Genomic DNA, 16,888 nt, shown 5'->3' on the forward strand with positions numbered 1-16,888 from the left:
AATTAACCATAATGTCGCAGTTTATCCATGAACTTTTTGGGCAACTCTAGGGTGACCCACTTTAAATCCCCATCGATTCACCTCAGCAATCAGCTGCTTTTGCTTTCGCAAAAATATAAACAAATAAATGATACTATTTTGACAAATAAAATACAAAAAGCTATTGCAAATGTCGAACCGAATTTAATAGAGCATGAAAAACGAACGTTTCCCCATTTTTGGGGCAGAGGAAAATGAGATGGAAATTGTATGCAAGAGATGCGATTGAGAGTGTCATCGATTAGCCGACAGGCAGCCAATCAATTTCCTCACTAACTGACAAGTGCCACAAAGATCCTTTGTCCTGCATTAAATAAAAAACCAAGTTTACCAAATTCTAAAATAAATACAGAAAAAAAGAGCTGAAATAAATATATACAAAGCCGGAACAAAGACGGCAAATAGAAGGAACACCTTTGGCAAATAGCAGATGCAGACCCAAGAGAAAACCCTTGTCAAAAAGCGGCAGGAAGGCACTAAGGAAGGCAGGAAGCATCCTGTTCCGCGATCTCCTGCCAAATTGATGAATGCATCCGTTTGAAGGCAGTAGAAAGGAAGTGGCAAGCTTCTAACAGGTGCTTTTCTTGCCTTTCCCCCGAATCGAACCCTTTTCTTTCCTCTTTTTCTTTCCTCTTTCCTTTTGATCCTGTTTTTGGTTCCTGACCAAATGACCTAATGTGCGATCCTCGCTCCCTTACAAATTATGTAGTGTAGTGTAAAAGCTTAAACAAGGGATCGCGAAACCCTTTTTTTTAATGGCTCCTTGTAGCATTTAGCAATTCTAATGCCAACAGGCTTTAAGCCAAGGGACCAAGTGTTGTGCCAGCCCATTTGCAACACGATCCGATCGGATCGGATATAGTTTTTTCTTCGGTTTTTTTTTTTTGTATCTTGACCCTCGGGACAGTCTATAAATTTATGGTCTCTGTTGCAATGCCTCTTGGCTCTTAAATGAATTTGTCTCTAACGCCCAATTTGACTTTCGGTTATTCGTATCTTCTTTTTTATATATATGTATATGTATATTTTTTTTTGGGTTTCTTCAGCTGCTGTTGCTGCCGTTGATAGTTCGATTTCTAAGGGTATTCCAGGTTTGAGACCAGTTCCAAGGTCTTTATTAGGGTTCCCTTCCTACTCGTCTTGGGTTACCTTCTCATTTCGTTGGCCGCAAAACTTAAAATGCATTAAGTGCCTTGCAATTAAGTTTTATCGATCCTCAAAAATCTGCCCATCTTGATTGCCCCGCTTTGTTATACATATACGAAAAAAAAAATATATATATATAAAGATATATCGTATATGTTTGGGGTCCATATATAATATTAAGTATATGAATTATGAATTGCCTACGCGTTAACAAAATAATTTCGTTTAACTTAATTACATTTTTTAGGTGTTGTGTTGCTTGGGTTCTTTTTGGGTTAATTTTGGGTACATTTTGTTGCTGTTTCCTGGATTTTATGGTTGTAGTTTTATTTTTTTTCAAGTTTGTTGCTTAAGTCTTTTGTTTTGAAGTGGAAAGTTAAAGTTCTAAAGTCTTCTGTTAGTTATTGTTATTAAATACATCTTTCTAACTTTTAAAGCTCTGAATTTTAATTATATATTTTAGTTACATTTTTTATTTAATATCTTAGCATATTTTTATAGATTTTCCATATTATTTAGTACCTATTTTCCTGCTGCTGCTACTTAATTTTCAAGGTCGAAACTGCAACGAATTATGGTTTGTTTCTGCTGCTAAATGTTGCTTAAGCATTTAGTGTTTTTTTTTTGTTTTTTTTTTGTTTTTAGTATGTAAGATATCGCTGTTCGTCATCATCAAGTTAACGTTAAAAGTTAACGTTGGCAACCACTCAGGGCCTTCGACTTGAAGCGTCTTAAATTGCAAACCGCATGGGATATATGCTTGTCCGGTATGTGCGAATGCGCTTAGCACGACAGCAAACATTTTTGTTACACCAAAAGAATATTATTCTAACAAAAAATACTCAAATTTAATTAAAAATAAATTTTAAATAATTTATTTGGACATTTTTGAGGCATTATTGTGAAGCTTTTCCCTTGAACTTGTAGTAAGAAACTTAGCCCAAAGTTAGATGTGTTTCGTACCTATTTAAGTAAAGACTTTTAAACAAAAAAATTTATATAAATTTGTATTAATTAATAATCATTTTTATGTTCTTGATTATTTATATATATTTTTTCTCTCTGTGCATCATACACAGTTACAAACAAATGGCTGCTTAGCTGACATGTGCTACGTTTTGTGCAGCTGCTAATTACAGTTGCTTTTATTTATTCGCTGCTGCGGATTTGTTGCTTGTTCTAATGCAGCTTTTATGTGTATTTTCAATTCGCCTTTTAGCCTGGCCAACAGAACGACTGACTGACTGGCTGACTAACTGACTAACTGACTTTTTTTGGTATTAATGTCAATGCTAACCTTGCTCTCTTTCATTTGTTCACTCGCCTGTTCATGTGTGTTTTGTTTGTTTTTCTATATATTTTTTTTTTCATTGCAATTTAAGCTAGTGCTTTTATATAGCCGACAACTTAGACTTGAACTAAATGTTGACATTGATAAATATATATATTGTAGATATATGATATATAATATTAAATATATACAAAAATTATGCCAAAAGAAGCTAGGAATATGGTTAGCTGTCTCTTCTTTTGTCTTTCTATGTGGCAAAGTTTTAACGCAATTGCGTTAAATGATTTGTAAGCCAAAGTGGCAACAAAAATACAACAAATAACAAAAAAAAAAACAAAAACAAAAAACAAATGGAGGAGGCTGCACCCTGTCTTGTTTTTGTTGTCGCTGTAAAATGTTAATGAGACAGGCACGAACTGTGAACGGAAAATCGCCTCTTTTCGGTTCTATATGCACATTATATGTACACATATGTACATATATATATAGTTGAGAAATATGTGAGTTTAGACAGTTGAAGAAATATTTTATAATAACTAAATTTATGTGTAAATAAACCTGTTAAAATGCATTTTAAAACCTTTAAATGTGTTAATACATTTGCAAATCAGTCTTAAGTATGTTAAACTTATTTTTTTTTTGGCCTAAATTCCTGCTTTAAATGGTTTCCCTTAAATATTTCTTGCTATAAAATGTATCCTTTAAAATTTAGTTGTAATAATTTAATTGTATATATTTTATTTTTTAAGTGGCATGCATATGTGTGTCTCTCTATTTGTTGTAACAATTAGCACCATGCACATTTGGACAGCCTTCGATGCTGCTGTTAGTCACTCCATTTAGCTCGTCACTCAGTCAGTCATTCAGTCACTCATTCACTCATTCACTCACTTGTTCAATTCCCTCACTGAGTGCAATTGTATGGTTTTAGTTTTAGTTGCTATTTAGCATGCTTCTTTGTGCAACAATCGCAGGTTGAGACACGAAATTTAGGTCAACGCATATATAATATATTCATTCTAAAAAACAACAACAACAACTGATGTGTGTTGGTGTGTCAATATTTATTTATTTGTGTGTTGGTCAGTACCAAAACAGCAATAGCAAAAAACAATAACAAAAAAAGCAAAGCGAAAAATCATTTAGTTGACAAACAAACTCATTTGCGCTGCTTTGGAGATAATGACCGCAGCAACAAAAGCGCGAAAACTACATAAAAAACGTAACGGAAATTTATAAAAAAAAGTTGGTGAAATATATATATATATATATATTTGAGCAGATATGTCTATATCTGTAAAGCAACTAGTTCTTGTCAGCCTTTGCCTTACACGAAAACAAAGCCTTCAAAAAAGATATATATATAAAAAAACAGGTGGCTTTATAAATTAATTACATGCACTTGTTAATGAGACAAGTGATGAACCTTTTAAGAAACTAGTTTTTAGTGGGAATACTTCACCTTATTTTATATTTAGCTTAATTCAGTGGTGGAGTTATTTATATATTATATTATTATTATATATTTATTTATTTATATTTTTTGATAAGTTGAAAGATCAGAAAACATTTTCTGGCATAATTTAATAATTTATTTAAAATAAAATTGAGTTTTAAATATTTTGAATGTTTTATTAATTGCTATTATCATTAATTTGTAATTAAGGAAAGTTTAGTTCAATTTTAAAGTCAGTTTTAAGTCTTTTTAATTGTAATCATGATCTAGTTACGTTTTTTATTAAATTTTGGAACCCACTTAAGATGAATTTTTTGTAATTTTAGAAACTCAAAGTCTTCTCTTCAATTTTTAAACCTTTTTCCCTCGATTTTCTGTCCAGCTTCTTACCAATTTTGGTTACCAACCTTATCTGGTTGACCTTCCCTTACCGTTATATAGCTGTGATTACAACATATATGATGATACTATCATCATTTTTTTTTTATTTAGCAAAAGCAACTAAACAAAACTAAAAAAATCAATAATGATGATGAGCTTGCTTCACTCTTTGCTCTCAATATTTATTGCCAAATGCGAGCGAGGAAAAAAAGCGAAAGAGAGCTTGTTTTAACTGTAAACATTTAATAATAAAAAACAACACAATTTTCCACAGGAGAGGAAACAGAGGAAGATGAGCAAAAGTTGACCCACATTTGCATACGAAACGAAACTGAAACAAGCTAAAAAAAAGATGAAAACGAAACGAGGAGAAACAACAACAAAAATACAATGCAGAGATTATGTTAAGCAAACACCCACTTACAACACATGCTAAATCCCCCAACCCATCTTTTATTTGGTGATTTTTTTTGTTACAAATATGAAATTATGCGTATAAAATTTATTTCGCTTTTGGAAAATACAAAAAAAAAAATACAACAAAAAAATATAAATGAAATGATCCAAAACCGCACAGTTTGCTGTCTGTCTGCTTGGCTGTAAAATGCTGCTCTGTTCATTATGACGTAACTTGGCTGCTGCTGCGGCTGCTGCTGCGCTGCTGCGGCTGCTGCTGCGCTGCTGCGGCTGTGATTACGGACCCGGTGTTAATACAGTTAAAGCGGCCTAACCTTGAAAACCGGTAGATTTTTTTTTTCTTTGGTTTTTTATTTATTTTTTTGTTGTATTATTTTTTTTTACTCAATTTCATGTGTGTGTGTACATATCATTTATTACTTGGCTTTTATTTATAGTTTGTTGTTGTTGTTGCTGCTATGTTTATTATTTTTATTATTATTATTATCATTATTATCATTATTTGCCCGTTGGGCGCGTTTTTTTTTTGTTGGTAATTTCACTTGCAACTTAGGCAAAAGACAAACAAAAGACTTAGGCAACGAACTTGATATTGATATTGAAATATTTGACATTTGTCAATATATTGAAGGGGTTGGAGCAAGTGAGCAAATGAGAATGAGTAAATGTGTGTGATTTTAAAAGCTTAAAAAGCAAAAAAATATGTTATGTTAGATTTTATAACAAAAACTGAAGAAAGGAAACTAACTTTGGAAAGCCAAATTTAAAGTTTGCAATTAAATTATATTAAAATACTAGAAACTGATTTTAACTTGGGTTAAAATATTCACAGTTATTAAATAAATATTTTAATACATATCTATTATAAATAGATATTTTATATGACAAATTTTTCACAACAAATTAAAATTTAAAAATCTCATAAATAGGCCAAAAAAGCCTTAATTTCAATTCGGAAAACTTTTCCATGTTAGTTTTTAGTAGCTTGACAAATCTGCATACTCAATAAAAAATGTTAAAAAATTAAAATTTTTTTCATTTTTTTTTGTTGAATTTAGAGGAAAAAAAAATTTGAAAAAATTTGAATTTTTTTTTTTTGCCAAAGATAGCTAGATCGATTCGGCTGTTGATGCTGATCAAGAATATATATGATTTATAGGGTCGGAAATGACTCCTTCGCAATATTTTCATAATAAATAAATTTAATAATGAATTTTAAGTGAATTTTTGTAAAACGCTAAACTTACTTGTTAACATGTTAAAAACTCTAGAAAACATTCTATAATTTATCATATAAATGGTGTAAAATGTATATTTTACTTTGATACTTTTACTTTTGTTTCCTATTTAATTATAACATTTTCCTGTTCTAGGTTTAGCTGTCAAAGTTAGGTTTTCTATATGATTTAATTGTGACTTATTTTGTTTTACATTTTTATTTAACCCCAATAATCCGTTAAAAATGCAAACAGTGACAACACATTTTTCTTTTCTTTTTATTTTTCAACACACACTCAAAAAATATCAAATTTTATGCAAATCTCTTTGTAAAATTTCACAAATCCCAACATTTTTTTAAAGCAGATAATTGACTCATGTGGAAATAGATATCGAAGGGGGAATATAATGGTTTGGCTATTTCGATGATATTGGTAAATTGCACAATTTTATATCTCGAATGAGACAAAAGTGTGTGTGTGTGTGTTGTGTCTTTTGTCTTTTTGGCGCTGATGAAATTTCTTTTTAAACCGAAATTTCGAAGCAGCGAAACAAATTTCACATATCTCTGTCTCTCTTTTTGGAGAAGAGTTGCCAAAAAAAGAAGCTATATATATACAGGTAAATGATATATAAGTTGCACAGTTATATATATATATATATTCGATCGGTTTGTCAATGGCTGCGTTTGTCAAGTCGAAAACCAGTTCAGAGAGGTGCAGCCTCAGCCTCAGCCTCCAATGCAATGCAATGTGCTTAACGCATATGGTATATATATATGTATATATACATATATATCTGGGGGGCGGCATCGGAGCATCGGGGCAATATATCGATGTATATATGTATATCGGTGTATATCAGCATCAGCAGCTATATAGTACAAGTTGTCAATGCTTTAGTTAGTCGTGCGAGAAAAAGAGAGACAATCGCAGCTAAATGCAGTTTCATGCAGTCATTCATTCATTCATTTAGTCAGTCACAAGTCAACCCTGACCTGAAAAGACTTACTATATGTACGTATATCGTATGTATGGATGCATATATCTACACAATATATCTATATACATAAATATCTAGAGAGAGAGATATTTATATAGGCATGCCTGCATGCATGTTTGTTTTTATTTTGTTGGTTTTAACTTGTTGTTGAGAGATGCCTCTCTTTATGTTTTTTGTTGTTGTTGTATTTTTTGCGCCCTGCAAATGCATTTTTATCGACGTCATAATATCTGTATTTGTAAATGTACAAATTAATTTGTAGATGATGAAGTTTGTTTATAAAAAATATATAAAGAAAACATTGATTGGAAAACGCTTTAAAAACGTTTAAGTATTTTAGAAACTATGACTAGTTATAGTTTTAGTAGCGTTCTGATGGAATATATTTGAGTGTAGTTTACTATTTATAATTTATTTTGAATTCTAATATATTTATTTTTTGATTATCATACAAAAAACAAACTTTAAAAGATGAAAACAGTGATAAAATATTAACTCAAAATACTCAAAATCAAATAAAAGTTTCTAGAACTCTTTCTAGATTTTTTTAATAAATAAATTATATTCAAATAAATTCAAACATTCCTTTTCAATAACTGTAAATGTATTTATTATTATATAAATAATTTAAATAAATAAAAGCAAGCAAAAGTCTTAGTAATAGTTTTAATAATTTGCATTTAATATCCGCATAATATTTTCCTTTAATATAACTTTGAAATTAACATTTATTTAAATAAAACCGATTTATTATTATAATAATAAATTAAATAAATAAACCCAAGCAAAAGCCTTAGTAATCATTTTAATACTTCCCATTTAACGTCCGCATAATATTTCCCTTTCCCTCCCCTTGGAATTAATATTTATTTCAATAAAACTAAGGGCGGAAATAAATTAGCATACAATCAATAAATAAATCATGTTGCTTGGCATTCAAACGTAACAATTTAAAAGTCATTACTAAATACTAACAATTTAAGTATGATTTAATACGATTTAAGCATAATTAGCGTGGAATATCGAAACCTATCGAATTACGCCCTCATCTTTTACTTTTTTGATTTTATTTATTTTTTTGCACACGTTTATTTTTGGTTAGAGACCGTTTTTTTTTGTTTCTGCCTCTCGTGGCCGGTTCAAAACGTGTTTTTTTTGCTGATCTTCTGCCTGCCAAAAACGCAAATATTTCACAAAAAAATACTAACTGTTTTTTTTCTTCTTCAAAGAGAATGAAAACGAGTTCTATATTATTCTGGCTGTCTGATTTGATTACAAATATTATATAAAAAAACGTGTTTAAAAGCGCAACAAAAAAAAAACATAACAAAAAACCCAAATATTAACAATAAAGAAAAAATCAAAAATTTTTATAAATACACAAAACGAAACAAGTTTCCATACCTTAATAATATTAATTTGGAAAATTATAAAAAATTTGCAAGCGTTATTCACAAAGTTATTGACACTTTTCGAGAAAGAGACAGAGGAAGAGAGAGAAAGCAATTGAGAATTGAGAAGGAAAGCAAACCCAAGAAGAATTGTTGCTTATTTGTTTGCCTTGTATTTTATTTTATTTATTTTTAATTTAAATATATATATATATTCATATGTTTATTTTATTATATATTTACTTTGGATTGCCAAATGTTGATTGGATTTATTTATGGATTTTGAGTGGGCTTAAATTCTGAATTTTATGGAATTATTGTAAATTGTTGATTTGATCTTTTTTTTTTTGTACATTTTAAAAGTATATATATTTTTTGCCTTTTTGTTGTTTTAATAAATTGAGTAATTAATTTGTAAAATTAATATTTTCTTTTTGCTATTTCCTATAGAAAAAATAAATTTTTGTTTTAATTTGCCATTATTATGGATCTTAGTTTGTACATTTGATTCTAGTACATTTTAATAAATAATTTGTTGTATTTTACTAATTTTTTTAAATATTTTTCATTAGTTATTTTGTATTATTTTTGGGGTTTATTCTGAAATGCTTGAATTTATTATATGAATAATTTTTTTTTATAGATTAATGGATTATAATACTAAATATTTAGCTTTTATAGAATTTTTTTTTAATTAGGTATTGTTTTAACTATTTTTTAATACTAATTTACTTTCAATATTTCTTCTTGCCTTTGTCCTTTATATATTGTTATAGTTTATTCCTATCATTTTCTATAGTTTTCTTCTCTATTCTCTTAGTTTTTCCCCTATATTTTTCCAAATATTTTCTTTTCATATCTATCTAATATTTTTTTCTATATATTTTTCTTGATCTTATCATTTTTGTATCCATATCAAAAGGTAATTCAATTAGGAAATTGTTGCAACCAAAAAATAATAGAAAAATAATGCATTTTCATGGCAGTGCTAACAAAGGGATAAGAAGAAGAGAGACAAAGAAAATACACACACACACACCTTACGCACCATCATCATGATCATGATCACCATGATCACCATGATCATTGATGATCATTCATTGCCTCTTCTGTTCTTTCTTCTCTTTGGTTCTGCTTTTCCCACTGCCTCTTCCCCTTTTTCATCCTCTTCTCCTGCTTGCTCCTTCTGCAACTGCATACCAACAAGAAGCAGCAGCGAAAAGCAGACGAAAAAAAAACTCACTCGCTTCCTTTTTTTGTTTTTCTCTTATTATTATTTTTCAAATGTATTCTACGTTCTTTTCGCTGCTTCTCTTTGTCGCTGCTCCTCCTCTTCCTACTTTGCTTCTTCTGCTGCTGCTGCTTCTTCTTCTCCTCCTCGGTTGGCAGCACTTGAGACCTGTTTTTTTCAGTCTCTGTCTCTGTCTCCGCCTCTCTTTCTCTCCCTCTCTCTCTCTCTCTCTTTCTCCCCCTAACCCATCGCTGGCTTCCTTTGTGCTGTGTATTCTTGTTGCTTGTTGTTGATTCACTGCACAAATAAATCTCAGCTTTAAATGTTATCAAGGTGTGTATGTGTGTGTGCAGGATTCTCTTGTTGCCCTTTTTTTTGTGTGTGTATTTTTCTGTATTTTGCTTTCCTTCTTTTCCTCCTCTGATTGTCAAATATCGTTTTTTTTTTTGTTGGTTTGTGAGATTAAAAAGGAACCCTTGGCACAGGTAGACCCCCTCACAAAACACACCTACACACAACCAAGTGCATTGTTTTATCAGTGGCAAAGGCAGGTAAAACTAATGCCAAAAAAAAGGAAAATATACAGGAGAACGAAGGAGGAGAGAACTAAAGGAGAAAACCGAAGTAAAAGGAAAAACAAACGAAGCGAATTTTTACTCCCTATTGGAAAATTCGGTATTTAATCAAATGACTTAGGCAACGAACTTGCCTTTTTTTTTTGGGAAATGTGAAATCAAGTTACTTAGGAAGTTAACTTGATGATTTTTATGATGAGAAATATATACAAATATAATATATTACAATAAAATTATTATATAATTTTTTTAAATATATTCTTCAGCTAAATAAATACATTTTTATTAAATAAACATATTCTCTTATAGTTTTTTTCTTTGAAAAACAGTTCCTTGTGAGTTTAATAATATATTTTTATTAAGGTTCTTTCTAAAGTATTTTTTAAACTTTACTTTTATATAATTAATGAACTTTATGCTTAAACAAATTGTATTTAATTTTCATTTAATTAAAATCTTAGATATTTCAATTTATTCATAATTAAACATTTGAAATGAAATATATTTAATGTTATATTATATATAACCTTAATTTTCGAACTTTTTTAAAGCTTAAATGTAAAATATTCTTAACATTTCCCATGTTTCTTTAAAAGAACTTTAATTTGATATCCCCAAATTTAAATAAAGAAACGTTCTCTTGACATTTTTATGAAGATGTCTTTCAACGACATTTCCCCTGCTAAGTAATAAATATGTATCCCTCACAATCTTAGATAATACCCGAAAAAAAGCTAACCCAAAATCTGAGGCCTGACTTGAACATTCGATTCATTTACATATGCTCAATCTAAGCTAAAGATTCCACATCTCAACTCCAATTAGCTGGCAATGTTCTTGATCATCGAACCACGATCAGGGTAACTCTTAATTGAATAAACAATAGAACTCTAAAGGAGAGAGAGAAGACAGAGATTCGATTTCCATAGAAAATCCCCTTACCTATGGAGTAATAGTAATAGTTTTTTTGCATTTTACCTCATTTTACCACACTTGACTTTTGCTTTTGGAGTTAAGTGTTGTTTTTACTGGGGGTTCGCTGAACTCTTACCAATTCCCGGCACTTTGGTATCCGTATCTCTGTCTAGAAGGGTCACAATCTTTTGGAGGGAACCTTTCGCTGACTTCCGCTCGAGGATTGCAACATCTGCGTGTAAGCTGCGTGCAATTGAACTTTCCTTCTTGTTTTTATTGTTTCTTCTTCTAACAGCTGCAGAATTTGCATGGATCGCTCTCCTTTTCTTCTTCCCTTTTCCCATTTTTTGGCAATTTCTTTATCGTTGATCGGTCGATCAATGAATTTCCTTTTCGATTATTTATTGACTTTTACTACTAGCGGGCCAAAGAGAGTAAAGAAAGATAGATCGCTGATGGTAGATAGAGAGAAAAATGTAACAGGAAGTCGAGCTCATAACTTTTATAAATGTATATTGCAGCATTTTCTAGATCTATATAGATATATATATATATATATGGATATATATGCATAATTTTCTCGGGCATCGTTTTAGCCATCTTTTTTGGCGAATGTGTGTGTGTTGGCCCTTTAGAGCACTCTTTTAACCAGAGTTTTGTGTTCTTTTTCAGCCTTTCTGTTCTTCTGGGCGTTCTTCTGGTGGTTCTTCGTTCGTTCTTCGTGCTTCTTCTTTTTCGTCTCCATTTGACTGGTTCTACAAGTTTTATTATGGCCAGTTGCCTTGACTTTGCTTAGGCCAAATGGCAGACGATTGTGCCTACAATGCACTCCACCCAGCGTCCTCATCCTCATCCTCATCCTCCTCCTCCTTTTGCCTTTTTTTTTTTTTTCTTTCCTCTCTCCCACTGAACTTGGCTCTCCTCGTGATCATCATCATCGTGATCTTAGTCATTGTGTGTAAGCTAAGTTCAGTGCCTAGTCTAGGCTGGAAAAAATAAGTTCTCTTTCTGCTTTGGGCTTTGGCTTCATCTTCTTTGCAAACTTGTACTTTTGCTTGGTACTTTTGTTGTTTTCTTGATTCCTAGTACCTTGTACTTTGCTAGTTATATAATTTTTTTTTTGTCTTTACTGTGGTGTGAGTGTTCGCTCAAGTGTGTGAAGTTCTTGGCCATGGGCATAGCTGGCAGTAGATAGGGAGTTACAAAAAAAAAAAAACGCAAACCGTACGCGGTAATTGAACAAAGAGTTAGCTGGGTTGTGTGACCAGATGTATTTTTAAAGCAGATCATTGAGAGAATAGGAGATGAAAAGCGGGGGAGTATGTTTTATGATCAAGAAATAAACATAACTAATTTAATTTATTCCTTATAAAACAAAAAAGGCATAGAAATCCCTAAATCCTGGTTAAATATCAATAAAAATTCACAATGCAGTGTGACCAGATGCAATTACTTTGTAATCTATCTTAGAATGTGACCAGAACTGCATTTAAAGCATAGTAAATACAACTTATGCCCTACCCAAAACCCTAATTATCAAACTATCTGCAATTTCTAGGCATTAAAAATAAAACTAAATAAGATTCTTAACCCTATTCCCATTAAGATGCTTCCTCTGATTAAAAATAACATTTTTTTTTTGTTTTTGCAATTTTCCAAGTACATAACGAAACGATTTCCCTTCAAATAGCTTCCATTACAATATCCGCAGAAATCATAAAAAATTATACAGCGGAAGCATTCATAATACATTTTTAAGTGGATAGTGGCGATAGACCAGATGGAGAAGGTGGAAGAATGATGAAGGAACTGAGAACGCAACGTGTTATTTAATTTTTATAAATGTATATAACACTTTTTGCTCCATAAAATATTTATACATAAGCTATAACCATGAAATATAATGCCCATGTAAGGTAACTCAGGGGGGAGGGAAGAAAAGCAAAAATTATGAGGCTGCGTGTGAGACGATTCTGTTGAAGTGAAGCCCCGGCCAGGCTATGGTTAAAAATAAATACAGATATAATTAAGGCCAGACAAAGGGCAGTTAAAAGCTTAGAAACAAAAGACTTGAGCAAAAAACGAAGAGAAAAAGCGAAAAAACAAACCACACTCAGGCAGAAAAAGCAGAAACGAAACTCACTTTCAAATAAAAATCGAAAATAGCTTAATTAATAAACAACCGAATCGAAGAAAGTTCTTGCCGCCTAATCATTTATGAAAATTCAAAACCTTTAACCTAAGCCAAGCTCTGTGAACGCCGCCTAAATCGAAAAACGAAATGACTTAATAAGCGGGCTGTGATTATATAACGCCAACAGAAGAAACAAAATCGAAAAACTACAAAAAAGAAAACGAAAAGCCAAAGAACAGAACAAACTGGGGAGAACTCTTGGCTTGGGTTTTGGCCAACAAAAAATATAAATAAAAACGCTTACGAAATTCAATGAAAGTGATTGATGTTGAAGTAAGCCTCAGCTTTGCATAGAGAATGGAAGATAGACAGGGCAGATACAGATACAAATATATATAGATACAGATACTGAAGCCTAGCGAATCGTCTTGGTGTGGGCGAAACAATAATATAAATAAATAAATAAATAAGAATAAAATACAAGAACAGTAAAGAATAGAACAAAAGCTGGCCAAAAAAGTGAAGCTTGAAATAATTTTCAGGCATTAGATATATGGCTTGGCATTTTGTATTCTACTTTATTTTCTGCGCTTGCCAATTTGCCTTTTGGCAAAAAAAAAATAATGGTAATAAATTGACTGACACATTTGTAGCAATTATTTATCGAAATAAATTAAAATTCCTTCTGTTTTGTTTACCAATCTCTTTTGTGAGGGGGATTTTTAAGGGGATTTAAGATCACATTAATATGGGGTAAGAGTTTGAAGAGATTTATAAATGAATGGATATTCTCCAGATTGTTGACTAAATAAAATTTAAATTTCAACTAATTGAAATAGAACAATTTCCTATAATAGTGAGTAATATAAAATAAGAAGAAGGTATAAGGTTTTCATAAACAATTATTAGTAAATTGCCTAAAAAATTTTATAAATTGCTAAGCCTATATATTTTATAAGGAGTTTCTTATGAGATATATATATATCTTAAGATTTCCGTTTCAAGAAATAATTCTTGATGAAATTTTTAATAAATAAAAGCTTGTAGAGTATCATATAAAAATAATAGCAAAACAAGTACCCTTATTATACCAAAAACATATTATTTTTTTGCCTAAACCTTGTCTTTTAATACTTTATAAAAAACAACTTCAAGGAAGTTTAAACAGAAATATTTATTTTTACTTCCTTAAAAGAAACCCCTAATTTTTTTTAGTAAACTTATTTATTGTTCAGAATTTTTTTCCTAACACATTCTTCTCTCAGAAAGTTCTCTTTAAGTTGGACTAGAATTTTTGAAGGGTTTTCAAAGAGTTTTCCCATTTTGAAGAACTTACCATTTTGAACTTGGCCTGTTGAACGCTGCTCCACTTCCAATTCCGCGGGACTTTGATTTAGATTTTGATTTAGATTCTGATTGATTTGATTTTGATGTGGGTTTTGATTGTGTCCCAAATCGAGGCTGTTTCGCGATTGCCCAAAATAGTGGCGACGATGATGGAAACGCTTTCGCGTCAGGCTCAGTGGCTGTTGATCATGATCCTGCGTTTGGCCTTGGCCTTGGCCTTGCGGCTCCGGGGGTTGTCCCGTGGGCGGTGGTGAGGGTGTGGGTGTGGGTGAAGGTCCGGCACCACTGCCACTGCCACTGCCACCTCCACCACCATTATTTGGACTCAAAGGCGGCACCAGACACCGCTCATCATCCTGGCTCTTGTGTTGCAGCAAATTCTGTGATTCCAACAAACGTTGCTGCTGCTGATGCAGTCGATTTTTAATCAAGAATATCTTCGGCATGTTGCGCGATTAACGATCAACGATTGACGATAAACGATAAATGATTGACGGCAACGCGACGGCGACGACACGCGACGAAATTGGCGAGTTTGTTATTTGTTTTATATTTTATTTAGAGTATTTTTTGTGTTTTTTTGGGGTGGACGAGGGACAGTCACCGTGACACTAATCCAATTGTGTGCGTGTGTATGTTTGTTTGCCGCTCGTCCACTAAGTAATTTTATTTGATTTATTTATTGAAAAAAAAAAAAAAACTTAACCATTTTTGATTTGGCTTTTTTTCGTGTCATGAGAGCGAGAAGCTCAGAACGCCTTCTGCTTGGCCCTCTTCATGTCTTTTTCTTAGATCTTATCCTTGTTTTGATTTGCAATTATCCTTGTGTGTGTGTTTTTGAGTTTCAAAAATATTTGAATACGTTTTCAAACACTTTGACAAAAATTGTACTTGAAAAAAAATGTGGTGTACTTTTGTTATAATATTTTGATGATCAGTTTTGTTCTTTTGTCACTTGAAAAAAATTGTATTTGTTTCTGTTTGCTTTTTGCACACACAACACTTTGATTTTTAAATATATAATATATTTGTTTCCGTTGTTTCACAGTACTCGAAATGTGCTTTGTGTTTATATATTTTGAGGAATTTATATGTTATTGAATTTTATTTATTTTTTTTTTGGTTTGGTTGTTGGTGTTGTTTTTTTTGTATGTTTTGGGATTTCGCCCAGTTGAGTTGAAGCGAAAACACGTGCATTCACAACGCCGGCTTGCTGCTTACTGTATTCGAGCGGTCCGCACGGCGGAGCAGTTAGGCCAAAGTCAGGCATCGATCGGTCGTCGTCGCCGCTACAACAAACTCAGTTAGACGGCGCTCTGAATTCGCTGCAAAACACCGTAAGCCGAGAGAGAGACAGGGAGAGAGCGAGCAGCTTCGCTTTCGGCGATCAGCAGAGCCGAAGTTAAAACCGATGATGATGAAAAAAAAAATAAATAAATAAAGGTGAGTTCTCGGGCCTGTGGCGCACCTGTGAGAGGAGAGTGAGAGTGTTTTTGTGTGTGCCTTGTGCGTTGCGTTGCTTCATTTCGCTCACATAACGTTTCTCATGCAGTTTTTCGCCGTTGCTCTCTCTCTCTCTCTCTCTCTGTCTTGGTGAGGCACTCTCTCTCCCTCTCTCGCTACCTGTCTCTGTCAGAGTCAAGGTAATGATCATAACGATGATCACAATGATCGTAGCTGGTGCTTCGTTTGTTCTTTGCTTTGGCCATTTGCCGGTTGAGATGGTCTTGCCTTCCCTCCTCCATCTCCTCCCAAATGCTACCATCTTCCATTGCCTGTGTGTTGAGCTCTTTGGAGCTGTACTTGTTGTACTTAGAGTTGATTTTTTATATATATAGTATTTTATATTTCCTAGAGCTCCCTTAAACGGTGGAGTTATGAAATAGGTGTTTAAGGGGTGTAATTTTAATAGAAAAGTATCCTTTAGGTCTTGGAAAATATTACCAAATACCTATAAAGATATAATAAAATGTTCTAGCATTATTCTGATTACTCATTTAAATCAAGTGCAAGCTTAGTATGTGTCTTAAGTCATTTGATTTTCATTTGTTTTTAGTTTCATTCGATTTTTAACTAAATTTTACTAAATAAATTTCAAATCTTTTGAAGATTTGATTAAATTTGAAAAGTAAAAGGTGGGAAAATTACTCCTTAAAAGTCTTGACATCCCTTTAAACTATTATAATTAAAAATCAAAGTTCCTTGCAAGTTCGTGTCCTAAGTCTTTCGTTTTTTAACATTTTCCAAACAAGAAAATTGAAGGAATGGTGGGATAGGGATTTAAGAACATGTATATATCCGTATTAGAGGCCAATTTAATATCTTTTTTAATATTATTCACTCGG

The 16,888-nt window shown here is 31.9% G+C and overlaps 1 protein-coding gene across 6 annotated transcripts in view; it reads right to left on the reverse strand.

The window, feature by feature from the left end:
• Positions 1-15,851, reverse strand: part of ovo (transcriptional regulator ovo) — a 28,045-nt gene extending 12,194 nt beyond the window's left edge. For all 6 annotated transcript variants that reach the window (XM_086835527.1, XM_086835525.1, XM_086835524.1 and 3 more), the window contains exon 1: positions 14,533-15,851. In XM_086835527.1, the coding sequence (XP_086691653.1) occupies positions 14,533-14,989 (457 nt within the window). In that variant the 5' untranslated portion in view covers positions 14,990-15,851. The remainder of the gene's footprint in view (positions 1-14,532) is intronic.
• Positions 15,852-16,888: the final 1,037 nt, after the last annotated feature.

The sequence above is a fragment of the Drosophila serrata genome, unplaced genomic scaffold, assembly GCF_035046125.1.
Source record: "Drosophila serrata isolate PLE 108 unplaced genomic scaffold, ASM3504612v1 contig_276, whole genome shotgun sequence".
NCBI lineage: Eukaryota > Metazoa > Arthropoda > Insecta > Diptera > Drosophilidae > Drosophila > Drosophila serrata.